At 47.1% G+C, this 20,866-nt stretch overlaps 1 protein-coding gene across 1 annotated transcript in view; it reads left to right on the top strand.

Moving 5' to 3' along the window:
• The first annotated feature begins 2,635 nt into the window (after positions 1 to 2,635).
• TRAPPC6B (trafficking protein particle complex subunit 6B) overlaps positions 2,636 to 20,866 on the top strand; it is a 32,002-nt gene continuing 13,771 nt past the window's right edge. Inside the window, exons 1-4 of the mRNA XM_075330304.1 lie at positions 2,636 to 2,839; positions 14,714 to 14,781; positions 16,843 to 16,960; positions 18,792 to 18,875. Of these exons, the coding sequence (XP_075186419.1) occupies positions 2,744 to 2,839; positions 14,714 to 14,781; positions 16,843 to 16,960; positions 18,792 to 18,875 (366 nt within the window). The 5' untranslated portion in view covers positions 2,636 to 2,743. The remainder of the gene's footprint in view (positions 2,840 to 14,713; positions 14,782 to 16,842; positions 16,961 to 18,791; positions 18,876 to 20,866) is intronic.

Raw genomic sequence — 20,866 nt, 5'->3', positions numbered from 1 at the left:
GAGCATTTTTGCCAGCTCTCAGCTCCTCTGATGCATTTTTGGAGCATTTTTGCCAGCTCTCAGCTCCTCTGATGCATTTTTGGAGCATTTTTGCCAGTTCTCAGCTCTTCTGATGTATTTTTGGAGCATTTTTGCCAGCTCTCAGCTCTTAGGAATAACGTTTGGAACACCATTCTAAGTCCGAACTGGGTGCAAAAACCTAACAAAAAACATCACTATGGGGAGATAAGGTATGCACACCAGTGACTATGTAAGGGGAATACATGGAATAGCAGAAACTGCTGTGTGAATACTGACTTGAAAAATCCAATAGCTATATGTATTTTTTTTATATTTATATTTTTTCGTTTGTGAACCCTCCCCAACCACACCTATTGCCAATCCATATCATACGCATAAATAGCCTGGGTCTCAGCTTCCCATACACGGTAGGTTTTTTAACTGCATGAGAGGACACACACAAGCTAGGGACCCCAACGTAGAGAAATACTTTGGCGTAGTGTTGGGGCTCTATTGCATTGATCAATTCAGTAGCTAAATTTCTCTTGATTCATATGTTCATGGCAGTAATGCAGGTTCCATTTTTCACATTTTCACTCTTACATATAGCTTTTGGATTTTTCAAGTCAGTATTCACACAGCAGTTTCTGCTATTCCATGTATTCCCCTTACATAGTCACTGGTGTGCATACCTTAGCTCTCAGCTCTTCTGATGCATTTTTGGAGCATTTTTGCCAGCTCTCAGCTCTTCTGATACATTTTTGCCAGCTCTCAGCTCTTCTGATGTATTTTTGGAGCATTTTTGCCAGCTCTCAGCTTTTCTGATACATTTTTGGAGCATTTTTGCCAGCTCTCAGCTCTTCTGATGCATTTTTGGAGCATTTTTGCCAGCTCTCAGCTTTTCTGATACATTTTTGGAGCATTTTTGCCAGCTCTCAGCTCTTCTGATACATTTTTTGGAGCATTTTTGCCAGCTCTCAGCTCTTCTAATGCATTTTGGAGCATTTTTGAGAGCTCTCAGCTCTTCTGATGCCTTTTTGGAGCATTTTTGCCAGCTCTCAGCTCTTCTGATGCCTTTTTGGAGCATTTTTGCCAGCTCTCAGCTCTTGTGATGCATTTTTGGAGCATTTTTGCCAGCTCTCAGCTCTTCTGATGCATTTTTGGAGCATTTTTGCCAGCTCTCAGCTCTTGTGATGCATTTTTGGAGCATTTTTGCCAGCTCTCAGCTCTTGTGATGCATTTTTGGAGCATTTTTGCCAGCTCTCAGCTCTTCTGATGCATTTTTGGAGCATTTTTGCCAGCTCTCAGCTCTTGTGATGCATTTTTGGAGCATTTTTGCCAGCTCTCAGCTCTTCTGATGCCTTTTTGGAGCATTTTTGCCAGCTCTCAGCTCTTCTGATACATTTTTGGAGCATTTTTGCCAGCTCTCAGCTCTTCTGATGCATTTTTGCCAGCTCTCAGCTCTTCTGATGCATTTTTGCCAGCTCTCAGCTCTTCTGATGCATTTTTGGAGCATTTTTGCCAGTTCTCAGCTCTTCTGATGCATTTTTGGAGCATTTTTGCCAGCTCTCAGCTTTTCTGATACATTTTTGGAGCATTTTTGCCAGCTCTCAGCTCTTCTGATGCATTTTTGGAGCATTTTTGCCAGCTCTCAGCTTTTCTGATACATTTTTGGAGCATTTTTGCCAGCTATCAGCTCTTCTGATACATTTTTTGCAGCATTTTTTGCCAGCTCTCAGCTCTTCTAATGCATTTTGGAGCATTTTTGAGAGCTCTCAGCTCTTCTGATGCCTTTTTGGAGCATTTTTGCCAGCTCTCAGCTCTTCTGATGCCTTTTTGGAGCATTTTTGCCAGCTCTCAGCTCTTGTGATGCATTTTTGGAGCATTTTTGCCAGCTCTCAGCTCTTCTGATGCCTTTTTGGAGCATTTTTGCCAGCTCTCAGCTCTTCTGATGCATTTTTGGAGCATTTTTGCCAGCTCTCAGCTCTTCTGATGCATTTTTTTGTATGTGTTTTTCAATTGAATTCAATGTGTGAAAACCGCTGAAAGTATCAACATGCTGCAGATCATTTTCAGCACCAAATCTGCAAGGGAAAAATACTCCACGTGTGCTCCACACTTCAGGATCATCATAGCCTTTGCTGGCATCAGGCTTTGCTGACATCAGGCTTTGCTTGCAGTTTTGTGTCAAATCTGCAATTAAAAAAAAACCCTCATAAAAAAACACAATAAAAACGCGCCGTGTGCACACAGCCTGACATGCTGCATTTTTGGCATAATGAAAATATGCAGCTACAAAAAAAATCATTGAGGGAACGTGGCCTTAAAATCTGCTGCAGTGGAAAAAAAATCCACAATATGTGATCCCAGCCTAAACTAGCTCACATAACACTATAGATTCTAAATAAAACAAGAATTTCTAAAAACACATGAGAACTGCAGCAATAGTACAATGCCTAGGATGTTGTCACGCTGCAGGCACGCATTGCATGCTGGGAGTTGTAGTCCTTGATGAAGAAGACTCCTCGCTATGGCCAAATATCACAGCTGCAGGCAGGAGAGCAGCGGCCGCCTCCTAGTCATGTGACTGTGATGTCATCAGGGGCGTGGCTGCCCTCTAGTGGCAGGTGTGAGGCACTGCACAGGATGTCAGGCTGATGCCAGGCGGTCAGGGCTGGGCTGTGGGGCAATTGTGTGCTGCATCCTTAGTGGCAGTGTGGCCGGGTAGCTGGCAGCAGCAGCCATGAACAAGCAGGACCTGGCGGATGAGGCTCTGTTCCTGCTGCTGCACAATGAGATGGTGTCCTGTGTGTACAAGTCCTCGGAGCAGGGGGATCTGGTGAGTGACAGCAGCGGTGACTAGCAGCAGATCAGCACATTGCATTGCTGCAGATTCTGCCATTCAGGAGCCTGGGAAAGCAGGGTGACTCAGGAAGGCTGACAGCTGCCATAATGGTTGGCACAATTCTGTTATTACTGCATCTGATGTTACATATTTGCTAATCTGCCCCAACACCCTAAAAAAGAGGCCATATTCTATATGAAATCCATATTGCGGTTGATTTGAGGAGTATTGGAAGTCTTATTTAACCCCTTCCCTTCCAGACACACAGACAGGACCCCCTGTGTAAGAACAGTATATGGGCCCGGTATAGTCCAATAGCTCCACATAATGCATAATCCCACTTTGCAGGCGGATGTAGCCCCCTTACCCCTTAGGACCAATAATATGTCATTCCTGACCCCGTCGACTTTTCCACTTTTCATTTTTCCCTCCCCTTCTTCTAAGAGCCATAATTTTTTTTTTTTTAAATCTATTTCCATTAATATAGTCATACAAGAGCTTGTTTTTTTTTGCGGGTGACGAGTTGTACTTTTGAATGACACCATTCTGCCCCATGTTGTATTGGAAGACCGGAAAAAATAATTGAAAGGGTGGTAAAATTGCAAAAAAAAAAATAAAGGATAATTCTACAATTTTTTTTTTTTTATTTTTTTTTTTTTTTTTAAATTATTTACCCAGGTTTACTGGGTAAAACTGATCTCGCATTATGATTCCTCAGATCAGTGCAAGTTCATAGATACCGAACATGTATAGGTTTTTAGTTAATTGGTGAAGAAAAAAAACCCCAGAAATTTGTCAAAAAAAATAACACTTTAGCCATTTTCCAAGACCCATAGCGTTTTCATTTTTGGGGTTCTGGGGCTCAGTGATGACTAATTTTTTGCTACTTGAGCTGACAGTTTTATTTCTACCCTTTTGGTGTAGGTGCAATGCCGTGATCGCCTGTTATTGCATTTATTGTAACGTTGCAGGTGCCCAAAAAACACAATTCTGGCGATTTTTTTTTTTAAATACATTTTTTCCATTAGACTATTTACTGGTCAGATTACTTTATTTCATATTTTGATAGATTGGGTATCACCATGTTCAGAAATGTCCAATGTGTGTGTGTGTGTGTGTATAGATAGATAATGTGTATGTATATGTACAGACCAAAAGTTTGGACACACCTTCTCATTCAAAGAGGTTTTTTTCTTTATTTTCATGGCTCTGAAAATTGTAGATTCACATTGAAGGCATTAATACTATGAATTAACACATGTGGAATGAAATACTTAAAGGGAACCTGTCATCAGAAATTTTGCACTAAACCTAAAAGATTCCCCCTCTGCAGCTCCTGGGCTGCATTCTAGCAATGTTCCTGTTGTTCTTGTGCCCCCTTTCTGACCAAAATAAAGACTTTGTAAAGTGGTACCTTTTTTGTATTCAGATCTTTGTAATGGTACACGGGGGCGGTCTCTTGGTGTCCGTTAGTCTGCCTCCCTGTCGCTTTAGGCCGTCCCCCATCGTGCAATTTCAAAGAGGTGATGTGAGGTAAGCTGGCCAGCGCTTGCGCAGAACGGTGAAGGCGGCGGTGAAAGCACGAGATTATGGGCGGGTACTTGCTGATGAAAATCACAGCGCCGCCCATAATCCCACGCATGCGCAACACGTCACCAGCGGTCACATTGCACATTGCAGTCCCGTGAGAGTGGCACAGCGCATGCGCGAGATTATGGCCGCCCATAATCTCGCGCATGCGCAACACGTCACCAGCGGTCACACTGTGCACATTGCACAGTCCCGCGAGAGTGGCACGGCGCATGCGCGAGATTATGGGCGGCCATAATCTCGCGCATGCGCCGTGCCACTCTCGCGGGACTGCAATGTGCAATGTGACCGCTGGTGACGTGTTGCGCATGCGCGAGATTATGGGCGGCGCTGTGACTTTCATCAGCAAGTACCTGCCCATAATCTCGTGGGCGCTCTTCCACCACCGCCTCCACCGTTCTGCGCAAGCGCTGGCCAGCTTACCTCACGTCACCTCTTTGAAATTGCGCGATGGGGGACGGCCTAAAGCGACAGGAGGCAGACTAACGGACACCAGAGAGCCCGCCCCCGTGTACAATTATCAAGATATGAATACAAAAAGGTACCACTTTACAAAGTCTTTATTTTGGTCAGAAAGGGGGCACAAGAACAGGAACATTGCTAGAATGCAGCCCAGGAGCTTTGATTACTACTTTGCACACTCTTGGCATTCTCTTGATGAGCTTCAAGAGGTAGTTACCGGAAATGGTTTTCACTTCACAGGTGTGCCCTGTCAGGTTTAATAAGTGGGATTTCTCTAGTCCCTTCCACGACAGCATAGGAGGTTGTCTCTCCACGCCCTAATTGGGACAGGAAGTTCAAGAGGTTTAAAAGGACCCTCCCACCTCCCATAGCCAGTGTCTTTCCTGTCCCCATGGGGCATGGAGAGGTTTCTATTTTCTCCTATGCTGTGGTGGCCGTCGAACTACAGTATAATATTTTTTTTTTTCTTTTTTCTTCCCCTGTTACCTTAAGCCGGACAGCATCGGTCGGGCCTTCACCGCTCCTCCCTTGCTGTTCCCTCACGCTGTGGGGGACCGCTGCTCCAGCCTTCCGGAACCTCCGCTGGGGTGATGCAGGCTGTCGAGCTCCCCGGCCGGCGTCCTCCCTGAGCCGCCGGCCGCTTCCTGCATGCACGCTGCCGGAGCGATCCGGAAGTGCTCCCGGGGGCGGGACTTCCGGTCTTGCGAACTTCCGGTTGAGCGCTTCCGGTTTGCGGAGGCAGCGTGGAGGACACGCCGACGCTGACACGGCCTGTCGGGGACCTGCTGCAGGAGGCGGGGAACATCACCAGTCGCTGGGGGGGGGCAGGCCTTTCCACAGGAAGGCTGCCCGGAAGGCATCAGAACCGCGGTAAGGATTCTTCTGTGTGCTCTGTCAGGTCTTCCTCTGCTGCTGCAGAGCCCAGCGTTTCCCCCTGCTTCAGTAAGAGGCTGAGGGACGGTCCCTGATGCCTGGTATCAGGCTGACATGGTGAGTGGTTTCCAGGAGGATATGCCTGCTGGTATTTGTGTCAAGTCTGACCAGTGTGCAAGGCTACGGAAACTTTGCCAGCAGTGTACGTCTGTCCCTTCCATGGGCTACTGGTGATGGCCTTGGGTCCCAGTGGACACTCCTGGATATTGCTGTATCAGGACATGGGCTGGATGCCTGGTCTGATGACGCCTCTCTGTTCCGTTGAGTGGAGAGGGCAGGCATCGTGTGTATAGCTGCTTTGGGCTACACATCGTCCCTTGTGCCAAGCTGAGGTCCATGTTGCTACAGGAGCTTCAGGCCTCGCTAGCCTCCCTCCCTGCTGCTGACCCTTCTGCCACAAAACAGTTACCTCCAGTCGTCTGATCCTGAGGCTGATTCCGCCTCGGTGGGTCCCGATAAAGGTTTTCCTCCGGGGGGCCTGACCGGTCTTTTCTTTTTCCCTGAGATGATTGGAGGATCTTAATGGAGCAGTTGGGTGCACTATGGGGTTGGAGGATGAGTAGGTCTTCCCCTCCGTTCAGGGCGAAATGTTCGCGGACCTGAAAACCACTGGGCAAGGGGGTTTCTTGTCCATGCTACTGTCCTGGATCTTCTCTCTAGAATGGGATTTCCTTGAGGAGCTTTCTGGAGTGTCCTCTGAAACAGTTTCCCCTGGAGAGTTCTGGGTTGCTTTGGGAGATTCCCATGCAGGTGGCCAAGGTCGCTCTACAAACAGCGCTCCCCCTTGCGGCCAATTACCAGCTTGGGAATCTGATAGTTAGGTCAGGAGTCTCATGAAGAAGTCCTGGGAGGCTTCGTCGTCTCCCATCGGGCCCGTACTGCCTCCTCTTAGGTCCCCCTGTCCCTCCTTCGGAGGCTCGACCAGTGGAGGCTCAATTCCTGGGGTGCTCCTAGGGATGAGTACTGGAATCCCTTCCCTTACTTCGGAAGGCAACTAGTTTGACAGGTACCTCTGTGTAGTCGGTCCGCCTGGCTGCCAGGACCTCAGTCTTGTCTAACTCGGACAGACGAGCGCTAGGCTAAGGCTTGGAGTAGGGACTCTACTTCCACACTGCGGCTTGCTCCCGTCTGTTTAAGGGTTGGGCCTGCCCTGGATGATATTCTGGACAGGGCAACTGATCGTCAGGCCTGCCGGATACACCCTCCAGGCAACGGTCCTTTCGTCCCTCGATACCTCGGGCCTCCCAGCCCAAGGGGAGAGGTGAGTCTGACCGTGGGAACTACCCTTAGGGTGAGGGGAGTACTTTCTCATCCCTTCCCACCCACTAAGTCCTCAGCATGACGAACAGTGTGTCGGCTCGGGTGGGGGGACGGCTCTCTGCCTTCTTTCCCAGTGGCGGGCCTTCTCCACCTGGCCAGGGGTCCTACAAGCTCATCTCAGAGGGTCTATTGGTAGACCCCTCCCCCCGGCCTCCGCGTCACGGCCCTGTCGTCACAGGGTTCTCAGGATCTCCTGTGCTCGATGATTCGGGAGTTAATCCTTTCGGGGGTCGTTTCTCTGTCCCGAGTCGGGAAGTAGGGGTAGGTCGCTTCTCCGTCTCTTCCTTGTCAACACACCATCTGGAGACGTCCGGTTTTTCATCTATCTGAGGCGTCTCAATCCAGCGGATCAGATACCGACGTTTCATGGATGGAGTCTGGGAACTCTGTTGTTCCCCTGCTCGGTCTCCGCCACCTGTTGGCCTCGATTGCCCTGAGGGACGCCTAGTTCCATGTGCCCTTCCATCCTTGTCTCCGGCAGTACCTCAAACTTGCGGTTCTGCACGGAGGGACCATGCTTCTTTTCCACTTACAGATCCTTCCCTTCGGGTTCTTCTCGGCTCCAAGGCTCTTTTCAAAGATCAGGGTTGAGGTGGTCACCTTCCTCCGTTGCAGAGTTGGCCTCAACCTGACAGGCATCCTTCCCCCAGAGGATCACAGATTGACGCTGCTGGCCTCACTCTCGATGTTCATAGCCAAGCGCGCCCGACCCTTCAAGGCGCTATATCGGCCTGGGTTTTATGACGTCCTGCATTCCCTCAGTCTTGTGGGCTCCGGCCCACTCTCGTGGTCTATGGGATCATATCCTGGTTCATTGGGTTGGACTCCCTTCCTCCCTGAACACCGGTTTCGCCTGTCGGCACCCATCTTCTCGTCCCTTCTCTGGTGTGTCCCTACAACCTGATGGTTGGGGTTGCCTGGACCCGGTCACCCCTGGTTACACTGGCAGCAGATGCCAGCCAGAGGGGCTGGGGGGCTATGGTGGAAAACTCTCTGTTCAGGGGGGCTGGAGCCCTTAGGTCGGCACCCAGTCCTCCAACTACCGGGAACTCGGGGTGGTCGGAGAAGCCCTCCTCGCTGCCCAGGATCCCATCCGGGTCACTCACGTCCAGGTCTACTGGGACAATGGCTCCACAGTGGCACATCTCCGCCATCAGGGCAGTTCTGGGTCGGCGCCCTGAAGTCTGTATCCTCCCGGATCTTCCACTGGGCAGGACAGTCCCTGCTGCAGTCCATCTACAGGGATCCCTGCACCTTCAAGCAGACTTCCTGAGTCGTCAGGTTGTTCACCCAGGGGAGTGGAGTCTGGCCCAAGCGGTGTTCTGCTCTCTGGTGGCAAGGTGGGGTGCTCCAGAGGTAGACCTCTTTGCTTCCGCAGGAAATTGCCAGGTCGCTACATTTGTCTCCCTGAACCCTCGGGGCAACGCGTTGGGGGTGAACGCCTTCTGCCACAATTGGTCCTTTTTGCCTCGATACGCCTTCCCGCCTACTCCTCTTCTCGCACGAAGCCTGAGGACGATCAGGGACGACGGAGCCACGACCATCATGGTAGCTCCTCTGTGGCCGCGGCGGAGTTGGTACTGCCTGACCCTGACTCTCGGACTCGACGGACCGGTCCTCCTGGGTGCAGACCCCAGTTTCCTGTCTCAGGATCCGATATTCCATCCGGTCCCCCAGGAGCTCCAGTTGGCTGTCTGGCTTCTGAGGCCCGAGCACTGAAGGCCCAAGGACTTTCTGACTAGGTCGTGGCTGCTCTACAAAAGGACCGTCCACCAGTGGCTAATAGTATTTCCACTGAACTCTGGATGAGATTTCCTCCTGGTGTGGTTCTCGGCCTCCTGACCCGCTCCGGCCTACCATTGCGCAGATTCTCGAGGTCATCCAGAGTGGATTGGACTTAGGCCTTCGGCCCAGCACCCTGTAGGTGCAGATCTCGGCGCTTAGTACAGTGTTGTCCCGGCTCTGGCAGATCGTCGCTGGATCCGCCGTTTCAGGGTATCCGCTAGTAGGCTCTGTCCGCGGCGGAGGATCCTGACACCTTGCTGAGATCTCAATGTGGTCCTTACCGGATTTTCTCAGTCACCCTTTGGGCCACTGTCCTCTTGTACCATTCGTTCTCTTTCTCACAAGACTGCCTTTCTTGTGGCTATTACGTCTGCTCGTAGAGTCGGGGAACTTCAGGCTTTGTCTATTCGGGAGCCTTCCTGACCGTCAGAGATGACAGCATTGTTTTCAGTTGGACCCTTCCTTCCTTCCCAAGGTTGGTTTCGGATTTTACCGTTCTCAGTCCATCATCCTGCCTTCCTTCTGTCAGAATTCTCCGGGTGAGGAAGGGTTTCATTCTTTGGTTGTTCGTCGGACAGTGTTGCACTACCTGGAGGTTACTGCTTCTTGGCGCCTTGATTATATCCTGTTCATCCAGCCCTTTGGCCGACATAAGGGCAGGAAGGTGGCTAAGAGTGCGGTCGCCAACTGGATTGTGCGGGCAATTTGAGACGCCTACCTCGCTCGGCATCTCTCTCCTCCTACCGGATTCTAGGCGCACTCCACCGGGGCTAACTCTGTCTCCTGGGCTGCACGGGCAGGGGCTTCTCCTGAGCGGATCTGCAAGGCGGCTACGTGGTCTTCCCTCCATACTTTCACAAAGCATTATTGTCTGGATCCGGATTCCAGCAGGGATTGGCTTTTGGCAGGAAGGTCCTGCAGGCTGTGGTCCCCCCCCTAGGTATCAATTCTTTGGTATTCCTCCTATGCTGTCGTGGAAGGGACTAGAGAAATAAGAATTATTCTTACCGTTAATTCGATTTCTAGGACCTTCCACGACAGCAGGTAATTCCCTCCCCTTTTGTATTCATATATTCCTGAATATGTGGTACTTCTCATATGCTATGGGTTCTTTGTAAGACACTGGCTGTGGGAGGTGGGAGGGTCCTTTTAAACCTCTTGAACTTCCTGTCCCAATTAGGGCGTGGAGAGACAACCTCCTATGCTGTCGTGGAAGGTCCTAGAAATCGAATTAACGGTAAGAATAATTCTTATTTCTTGCCTTATAAATGGGGTTGGGACCATCAGTTGTGTTGTGCAGAAGTCTGGTGGATACACAGCTGAATGTCCTACTGAATAGACTGTTAGCTGCTTTTTTCTTGCCATAATACAAATTCTAAGTAAAGAAAAACGAGTGGCCATCATTACTTTAAGAAATGAAGGTCAGTCAGTACGAAAAATTGGGAAAACTTTGAAAGTGTCCCCAAGTGCAGTGGCAAAAACCATCAAATGCTACAAAGAAACTGGCTCACATGAGGACCGCCCCAGGAAAGGAAGACTAAGACTTATCCTCCGCAGCAGAGGTTACTCTATCTGAGTCACCAGCCTCCTAAATGGCAGGTTAACAGCCGCTCAGATTAGAGACCAGGTCAATGCCACACAGAGTTCCAGCAGCAGACACAGCTCTAGAACAACTATTAAGAGGAGACTTTGTGCAGCAGGCCTTCATGGTAAAATAGCTGCTAGGAAACCACTGCTAAGGACAGGCAACAAGCAGAAGAGACTTGTTTGGGCTAAACAACACAAGGAATGGACATTAGACCAGTGGAAATCTGTGCTTTGGTCTGATGAGTCCAAATTTGAGATCTTTGGATCCAACCACTGTGTCTTTGTGCGACGCAGAAAAGGTGAACGGATGGACTCTACATGCCTGATTCCCACCGTGAAGCATGGAGGAGGAGGTGTGATGGTGTGGGGGTGCTTTACTGGTGACACTGTTGGGGATTTATTCAAAATTGAAGGCATACTGAACCAGCATGGCTACCACAGCATCTTGCAGTGGCATGCTATTCCATCCGGTTTGCGTTTAGTTGGACCATCATTTATTTTTCAACAGGACAATGACCCCAAACACACCTCCAGGCTGTGTAAGGGCTATTTGACTAAGGAGAGTGATGGGGTGCTACGCCAGATGACCTGTCCTCCACAGTCACCAGACCTGAACCCAATCGAGATGGTTTGGGGTGAGCTGGGCCGCAGAGTGAAGGCAAAAGGGCCAACAAGTGCTAAGCATCTCTGGGAACTTCTTCAAGACTGTTGGAAGACCATTTCCGGTGACTACCTCTTGAAGCTCATCAAGAGAATGCCGAGAGTGTGCAAAGTAGTAATCAAAGCAAAAGGCGGCTACTTTGAAGAGCCTAGAATATAAGAGATATTTTCAGTTGTTTCACACTTTTCTGTTAAGTATTTCATTCCACATGTGTTCATTCATAGTTTTGATGCCTTCAATCTGAATCTACAGTTTTCAGAGTCATGAAAATAAAGAAAACTCAATGAATGAAAAGGTGTGTCCAAACTTTTGGTTTTTACAGTATGTATGTGCAATATTTTATATATGTATGTATGTATGTATGTATGTGTGTGTTACTTTTTGTTCCGAAAGAAAAAGACAAAAAAATATTTAGTCAGCCACCAATTTTGCAAGTTCCCCCACTTATACAGATGAGGTCGGCTTGTAATTGACATCATAGGTGACCACAACTATGAGACAAAAGGAGAAAACAAATCCAGAAAATCACCGCGTCTGATATGGCAAGATGTGTGTGGGGTTTTTTTTGTTTTTTTTTTAAATTATGGTGGAAAATAAGTATTTAGTCACCTAAACACATGCAAGATTTCTGGCTCACAGACCTGTAACCTCTTCTATAAGAGGCCCCTCTGTTGGTCAGTCTCCGGTAAGTTGTGATCTACTGGCAGTTCGAGTTTTTTTATGGAGCGCATCGGAGGTCACAACTCAATACAAGTCTATGAGAGCCTCGTTCTGGCTCTCATAGACTTGCATTGAAAGGTTGTAATCTGTCTTCTGATTTCAATCCAGTCAGAAGTTATGAACAGAAGATGGTAATGAGGTGCTGGAAAAAAAAGGGTGAAGATGCCAGAAAGTGAGTATATGACAGAGAATGGGGGCTTATATTTAACCCCTTCACGATCTTGGACGTGTCAGTCCCTTTAATACGGGCTCACCGGTATGTGCAAGTTTCCCCGCACATGGCAGCTGATCAGATCAGCCAACATGTGCAACTAAAATCCACGGGTGTGATTCCAATCCACCCGTTACTGATAACCAGTTAGCTGTCAAACTCTGACAGTGGGATTTAACACACTAACTGCTGTTCCCCGCCATCGGGGCAATCACTATCACAGAACCGGAAAAATAAAAATGCTACGAGTCTCGGAAAAGCTCAATTTTTTTTATTTATTTATATTTTTTTTTATTTTTACAAATTTCAGTTTTTGGGGTTTTTTTGTTTATTTTCCACACAGCGGCCTGGGCTCTTATATACAGTATGTTAGAATGCTGTATATAAGAGCCCAGTGGTGGTGGCTGCAGCTTATAGGTCCCAAATTTGGTGACAGGTTCCCTTTAAGTATAACTATACATGTTTGGTATATATGAACCTGCACTGACCTGGGGAACTATATTACCAGGTCAGATTTACCATATAGTGAACACTGTAAATAAAAAAAACCCAAACTGTCATTGCATTTTTTTTCAATTTCGCCGCACTTGAGAGTTGTTTTTTCCCATTTTCAAGTACAATATGGGGCAGAACAAATGGTGTCATTCAAAAGTACAACTGGTCCCGTAAAAAACAAGCTCTCATATGGCTATGTTAATAGAAAAATTAAAAAGTTGTGAGAAATCCCTCTAAGGCCTTCTTGGCACTTCCGTGTTCTGCTGCTCGGGCACAGACCATTCTGCGTTATCTAAAATATGTTTTGCGTGTCCGTAGAGGAGAGCTATCAGCACAGTCCAGGCACGGCCTGCCGTCTATTGATAGTGTACAGCCTGCCGTCCGCAGTCACCAACCACCGCTTCTGGGGCAGTGCTGGCACATACAGTGGGTACGCAAAGTATTCAGTCCCCTTTTAAATTTTTCACTCTGTTTCATTGCAGCCATTTGATATCAAAAAAGGTGTTTTTTTTTCTCATTAATGTACACTCTGCACCCCATCCTGACAGAAAAAAACAGAAATGAAGAATTTTTTGTAAAACTGAAATACCACATGATCATAAGTATTCAGACCCTTTGCTCAGACACTCATATTTAAGTCACATGCTGGCCATTTCCTTGTGATCCTCCTTGAGATGTTTCTACTCCTTCATTGGAGTCCAGATGTGTTTAATTAAACTGATAGGACTTGATTTGGAAAGGCGCACACCCGTCTATATAAGACCTCACAGTTCACAGTGCATGTGACACCAAATGAAAATCATGAGGTCAAAGGAACTGTCCAAGGGGCTCAGAGACACAATTGTGGCAAGGCATAGATCTGGCCAAGGTTACAAAAGAATTTCTGCAGTAGTCAAGGTTCCTAAGAGCACAGTGGCCTCCATAATCCTTAAATGGAAGACATTTAGGAACACCAGAACTCTTCCTAGACCTGGTCATCCAGGCAAACTGAGCAATTGTAGAAGAGTCTTGGTGAGAGAGGTAAAGAACAACCCCAAGATCACTGTAGCTGAGCTCCAGAGATGCAGTAGGGAGATGGGAGAAAGTTCCACAAAGTCAATTATCACTGCAGCCCTCCACCATTTGGGCCTTTATAGCAGAGTGGCCCAATGGAAGCCTCTCCTCAGTGCAAGATATATGAAAGCCCACATAGAGTGTGCAAAAAAATATATGAAGGACTCCCAGAATGAGAGTAAGATTCTCTGATCTAATGAGATGAAGATAGAACTTTGTGGTGGTAAATCTAAGCGGTATGTGTGGAGAAAACCAGGCACTGCTCATCACCTGCCCAATACAATCCCTACAGTGAAACATGGTGGTGGCAGCATCATGCTATGGGGTGGTTTATCAGCTACAGGGACAGGGTGACTGGTTGCATTTGAAGGAAAGGTGAATGCGGCCAAGTACAGAGATATCCTGAGTGCTCTGGACCTCAGATTTGGCTGAAGGTTCGCCTTCCAACAAGACAATGACCCTAAGCACACAGCTAAAAAGCAAAGGAGTGACTTCAGAGCAACTCTGACCATTCTTGACCGGCCCAGCCAGAGCCCTGACCTGAACCCAATTAAGCATCTCTGGAGAGACCTGAAAATGGCTGTTTACCATCCAACCTGACGGAACTGGAGAGGCTCTGTAAGGAAGAATGGCCGAGGATCCCCAAATCCAGGGGGGGAAAACTGGTTGCATCATTCCCAAAAAGACTCATGGCTGTAGTATCTCAAAGGAGGGTACTTCTACTCAATACTGAGCAAAGGGTCTGAATACTTATGACCATGTGATATTTCAGTTTTTCTTGTTTAATACATGTGCAAAAATTTCTACATTTCTTTTTTTCTGTCAAGAAGGGGGATGGGTGCAGAGTGCACATTAATGAGAAAAAATGAGCTTTTTTGAATTTACCAAATGACTGCAATGAAAGTGAAAAATTTTAAAGGGGTCTGAATACTTGCCAAAAGTGGACTCCCGCTCATTACTAACTTTGGGAAGCCGGGGATTATTTTGCTTCTTAGCAGAGATTACTTGAAGTGTTTTGAATCTCCTTATAATGTCTATATTTTCTTTTTAGGAAAATGGAAGGTGCATTACGAAATTGGAAAACATGGGTTTCCGAGTAGGACAAGGGCTAATAGAAAGGTAGGTTCTTCTTCTTCCTTTTTTTTTTTTTCTTTCTTTTTTTTTTTTTTACTAGTTGTTTAGCAATCTCTACTAGTGATGGGCAGACCCGGACTGTATAAGTCCGGATCCGCGCGGGTTCAAAAGAACCCAAGCACCGACCCCGGCCACGTAGTTCTCAGGAATTACCCACCTGGGAATACAAAAAACAAAAAAAAAAAACCCTCTAACTTACCGTTCTGTGCACAGCTGTAACTCCTCTTCCGGGAACGCTCCTTATCTCCACATTCACTGGCCACCAGCTGTCCTGGCATCTGGTTGCAGTCAAACTGTTCCCCCACCGTGTGTGACAGCGTGTCTGACTGCAACCATCAGTGTGTGTGTGTGTGTGTGTCTCTAGATTGATATAAAAATAGGCGTGAGGTCCCCCCATATTATGATACCCAGGACAGATAAAGCATACGGCTACAGACTTCAGCCCCCAGCCCTGCGCTTATCTTGGGCTGTGTATCAAAATAATAGGAAACGCATGCGGTATTTCTATTTTTTTTTTTCTTTAAATAATTAAAAAAAAAAAAAAAAGCAAAGTGATTTTGATCCCCAGCCATGATAAAGCAGACAGCTGGGGGCTGGCATTCTCAGGCAGGAGAGGCCCATGGTTATTGGGGCCCCCAAGCCTAAAAATATCAGCCTGAAGCCGCCTAGGATTGTCGTATCCATTAGATATGACAATCCCGGCACTTTACCCAGCTTATTGCCCTGGTGCAGTGGCTATTGGGGTAATAAAGGATTACCAGCAGCTCATGGCTGCCACTAAGAGCTAGATTAGTAATGGGGAGGGTCTATGAGATTCCCCCCCCCCCTCTTCCATCACTGATCAGTAAGTGAAAAGAAATAAACACAAATACTAAATCATCATCAGTGGGTTTCCTGTCCCAATGGCCAAATACCCCCCCCCCCCCCCCCCCCCAATCATGAAGGGATAGGATTACTCAACAGTGCGGTGAGTTTTGTAAAATTGAACTTTTATGGTGCTTTCTGAAAATTTGATAGAAAAGCCAGTGTGGGGTGTTAAAGACTTAGGTTAGCGCTAAATGTTTCATAGGTTCAAAAAAGCCCTCGGTCCATCTACTTCACCCTTCCTCCACCAATTCTACATTTGGTCACTAAATCCTTTTTAACCAGCAATGTTGTGTGATGAGGAAATCATCCGGCCCTGATATAAAAGCTGTTTTAGTATCTGCCATTACTACCTCTTGTGGTCGGCATTCCACAGTCTGACTGCTCTAACTGTAAAGAACCCTTTCCTATTTAGCTGTCGGAATCGCTTTTCTTCCACTCGCAGTGACTGCCCCCTGGTCCTTAGTATTGTCTTTGGAAGGAATAAGTCATGTGCCAGTCCTTTATATTGACCACACATGTATTTATACAAATAAATGACATCTCCTCTGAGACGTCTTTTTTTTCTAAGCTAAACATATCTAACGTTTCCCACCTCTCATCATACGGGCGGCCTCCATTCCTTGTAGTAGTTTAGGTACCCGCCTTTGAACTGACTCTAACGTCTGATGTGATGTGATGTAATGTATAAGACTGATGTTGTGCTATCGCTCAAGACACAAAATGGCCTTAAAGGGAATCTGTCAGCAGGTTTTTGCTATTCAATCTGAGAGCAGCATGATGTAGGACACGAAAGGCTGATTCCTGTGATGTCACTTACTGGGCTGCTAGGTGCAGTTTTGATACAATTACTGTTTGATCTGATGTGGATCTAGCAGAGCTCAGAATGCTGCGCTGTGTAACCCCGCCCCCACCACTGATTGGTAGCCTGCTCACAAATCAATCAGTGGTGGGGGCGGATCTACACAAACCAGCCTGATCTCTGTTCATGTGACACCTATTCCTGTAGTGATAATCTGCTGCTGATAAAACACTGATTGTATTGAAACCATACAAAAAATTGGTCTGATTCTCATCAAGAAAAGTACAGAGCTTGAATGTGTTGGTAAAATCGGATGTCATTCTGAACAAGTCCTATTGTGAACTTATTTTCTTCTTTTTTTTTCTTTCTTCCTTTTGTAGATTTACCAAGGATACAGCGAGGTTCAAAGATGAATTAGATATTATGAAATTTGTCTGCAAAGATTTTTGGACAACAGTGTTCAAGAAACAGATCGACAACCTGCGGACCAATCACCAGGTGACCTGTCGGCGCTTGTCTGGCCTCACCGCGGTTTACTTTTCCATAGGGGGTCAGGGCTGTTTGCACATACATTGTGCGAGTACCAGCCAACGGTAAACACACCTGATCTGTTTCCATGGACAGGGATTTCTCAGCGCTGGTCGCTGCATAGAGGACATTAGTTACACCCGAGCAGTGATCCGTGAGTCATTATAATGGGGTCATGGGAGTTTATATTCTAGAGGTTTTCAGGGTTAAATACCCCCACTCAATGCTCGGAGCATCCCTCACTTTGGAGGGCATAAAACAAATACATATTACATGGGCATCTTTTCAGATGATCTGTTGTGATAGCAGCCATTGATCAGCTTGGTGCTGGGGGAGCTGCCATTGCCATACAGGATGGTACTAACCGGACATCCAACCGAGCAGGAACCGGCGCTGACCACCGAAAACCTTGTGTCTTTTCATCTGCGAAAGTGCTGCGCGCTGTGCCGGGCAGCTAACCACTGAGCCTCAGTGCTGCGCGCCGTGCCGCTAACCACTGAGCCTCAGTGCTGCGCGCCGTGTCGGGCAGCTAACCACTGAGCCTCAGTGTTGCGCGCCGTGTCGGGCAGCTAACCACTGAGCCTCAGTGCTGCGCGCCGTGCCGTGCTGCCAACCACTGAGCCGCAGTGCTGCCCTTCGTTGTTACTGTACAATAACAGATACTGTTGTATATCATAGGTAACGTCCACTACTCGACAATCTGTGTTGAATGCCCCTGGTGTGCTAAATATAAGAGTAAAGCAAACGTACCTCCCGGACCTGAGCGATCTGTGACCTTATATATGTCACATGAGCGCTGCAGCCCATCAGTGGCCGATGACTGGCTGCAGCCTTCACAGTTCTATCAATGGGTTCCAGTGGTCACGTGATATAAATAATGGCACATGGGCACCAGGGGACACTGCGATATGAGCAAATGAGAGCTGTTAGTCCGGTTAGATAGGATTTATTTCTTTTTTTTCTGGATTATTTAGCACATCGGGAGCACTCAAAGGAGATTGTGCAGTTGAGGACCAGCCCTCTAATTCAGAAAAAGGGGTAGCTGAGGTTTTCATTATTATTAATAATAATAATAATAATAATAATAAAAATAATATTTTTTTTTTCTGATTTATCAGTTTGAAAAAAATATCAAAATATCCATGCCAAATTTAAAACTCTAAAGTCATATAACCAATTTTTTTTTTTTTTTTGTGGATATTCATAATTACTCTTCTGATGTTTAGTAGAACAGTATATTTTCCAAGTGTTAATTTGTCTGTGTGCCTAAAACCTTAGCGTAGCTGGCGTCTTATTGATTTATCTTTTCATAAATCAATTGTACAAGTGAAAAACATAAACTTTTGTAATATATTTTATCAGAGAAATCTGCTTTTACCTCCCCCTGAACTGATCTTTCATTCACAAGTCATCAGTGAAGACAGATTTTCCCATTACAGAGATAGGAGATGGCAGTTGGTGCTCATAACATTCTATGGAGAACTGTAATGGTGGGTTCAGAACTTACAGCAGAAGGTCGGTGTCTTCCTCTAGCTCCACCCCCCCCTCCATAGAACGTTACAAGCACCAACTGTCATCTCCTATCTCTGTAATGGGACAATCTGTCTTCACTGATGAATTTAGAGAATTAAAGATAAGATATATGACACAGTTTCTTATTTTTATGTGTATTATTGATTTATGGAATAGAAAACAATTACTTTTTAACCATTTCCTCCATGTTTGCAGCATTTATACATCCACATGTTGATTCCTCTGCTACATTTATGCAGTATTTTGTTTTCCTCCTCTCTTTATAAAGGGTATTTATGTGCTTCAGGACAACAAATTCCGACTTATCACTCAAATGTCTGCAGGGAAACAGTATTTGGAACATGCTCCCAAGGTAAGAATACCTCCAGATCTCGTAACATCTGTGTGTAGCAAGGTCTCTTTCGCGCCCCGTCTCTTTCGCGCCCCGTCTCTTTCGCGCCCCGTCTCTTTCGCGCCCCGTCTCTTTCGCGCCCCGTCTCTTTCGCGCCCCGTCTCTTTCGCGCCCCGTCTCTTTCGCGCCCCGTCTCTTTCGCGCCCCGTCTCTTTCGCGCCCCGTCTCTTTCGCGACATTTTATCATTATAAAAACTGAGTGAGTAATAATATTGCACAGTGCACATTCCTAGCCCACCTTTCTGTCTGCTTTGTTGCCATTACCTTCACTAATCCAGATGAAAAACCTCTCTGATTTGCCCTCGGTGTGTACATTCACATTTCTAAGCTGGAATTAAAAATTGTGTGCACTGAGTATTCTCATCAGTCACTATTACTAGAGGATATTACATCCTCTTTGACATATCAGTTGCAGGAGTAGATATGAGAGATGGATGGATATTAGATAGATGGGTGGATAGTTAGATATGGGATGGGCAGACACAGACAGGGAATTTCAGGCGGAAACAAACGAGTTGTTGGTAATTTTGGTGTTAGACAGGGGTGAGGGGTAGACAGTTGCTTTTGGCGCTTGATTATAATGCGCATTTTGTGAACATCCAGTTGGGTGTAGGAATGGTTCTTGTCACACAGACGTTTCCTGTGCTGCAGGCGACCAATGTAAATAATTAGCCGCTCCTAATAAAATTAGGCTGTAAAGGGGTTTAAGAGCGTAATCTGAAACCTCGCCTTTGGGCACCAAGGCCCCATGCACACTTTAATGAAGCAATGCAGATTTTGGTGCATATTCCATGGCAAAATGTACTTCAGATCCACAAACAGTCCACTTGTCCGCTTGTCCGCCAACAGTCCGCTTGTCCGCCAACAGTCCGCTTGTCCGCCAACAGTCCGCTTGTCCGCCAACAGTCCGCTTGTCCGCCAACAGTCCGCTTGTCCGCCAACAGTCCGCTTGTCCGCCAACAGTCCGCTTGTCCGCCAACAGTCCGCCTCCACTTGTTTACTAAGGGTGGTGTCACACACAGCAACGACGACGACGTTGCTGCTACGTCACCTTTTTCTGTGACGTAGCAGCGACGTCGCTGTGTGTGACATCCAGCAATGACCTGCCCCCTGCTGTGAGGTCGCCGGTCGTTGCTGAATGTCTAGCTTCATTTTTTGGTTGTCACTCTCCCGCTGTGACGCACACATCGCTGTGTGTGACAGCGAGAGAGCGACGAACTGAAGCGAGCAGGGAGCAGGAGCCGGCATCTGGCAGCTGCGGTAATCTGTAACCAGGGTAAACATCGGGTAACCAAGGGAAGACCTTTCCCTGGTTACCCGATATTTACCTTAGTTACCAGCTTCCGCCGCTCTCGCTGCTAGTGCCGGCTCCTGCTCTGTGCACATGTAGCACAGCAACGCGTGTCGTTATGATCGCTGCTGCGTCTGCTGTGTTTGACTTACAAGGTCGCTGTTGCGTCACAGAAAATGGTGACGTAACAGCGACGTCGTCGTCGCTGTGTGTGAACCCAGCTTTATCCTCCAACAATCCGCCGCCACTTTAAGTGAATGGGGTTTGCACAACTCCATTTATTCACACCCGAAAATGAATGAGTAGCTTCACATCTATTGTTACAGATTGTGCTTAGAGTAGCCGGTTATTAGGGGAATCAATCCTTATTGAATAGGGGTGGATGTGTTGTACCCGGGCTCGGCCACTATTCAGTTGATGGAGCTGGGAAATTCCACTTCTGGCTACCACCAGCATTGAGGACAGCTGAGTGCTAGGGGGCTGAGTGCCGCTCCCCCACTGATCTGATATGAAAGACTTATCCTAAGAATGGGCCATCATTTGAAAGTTTTGGACAACCCCTTCAAAATGGCCATATACTTTAGACTGCTATCTCTACCTGCCTTACCATACACATACATACGCTGATGACTGTTCCCCATTAACACACAGAATCTGGCAT

The sequence above is a fragment of the Anomaloglossus baeobatrachus genome, chromosome 12 (genome assembly GCF_048569485.1).
Source record: "Anomaloglossus baeobatrachus isolate aAnoBae1 chromosome 12, aAnoBae1.hap1, whole genome shotgun sequence".
NCBI lineage: Eukaryota > Metazoa > Chordata > Amphibia > Anura > Aromobatidae > Anomaloglossus > Anomaloglossus baeobatrachus.
This window is presented reverse-complemented; position numbering and strand designations above follow the sequence as displayed.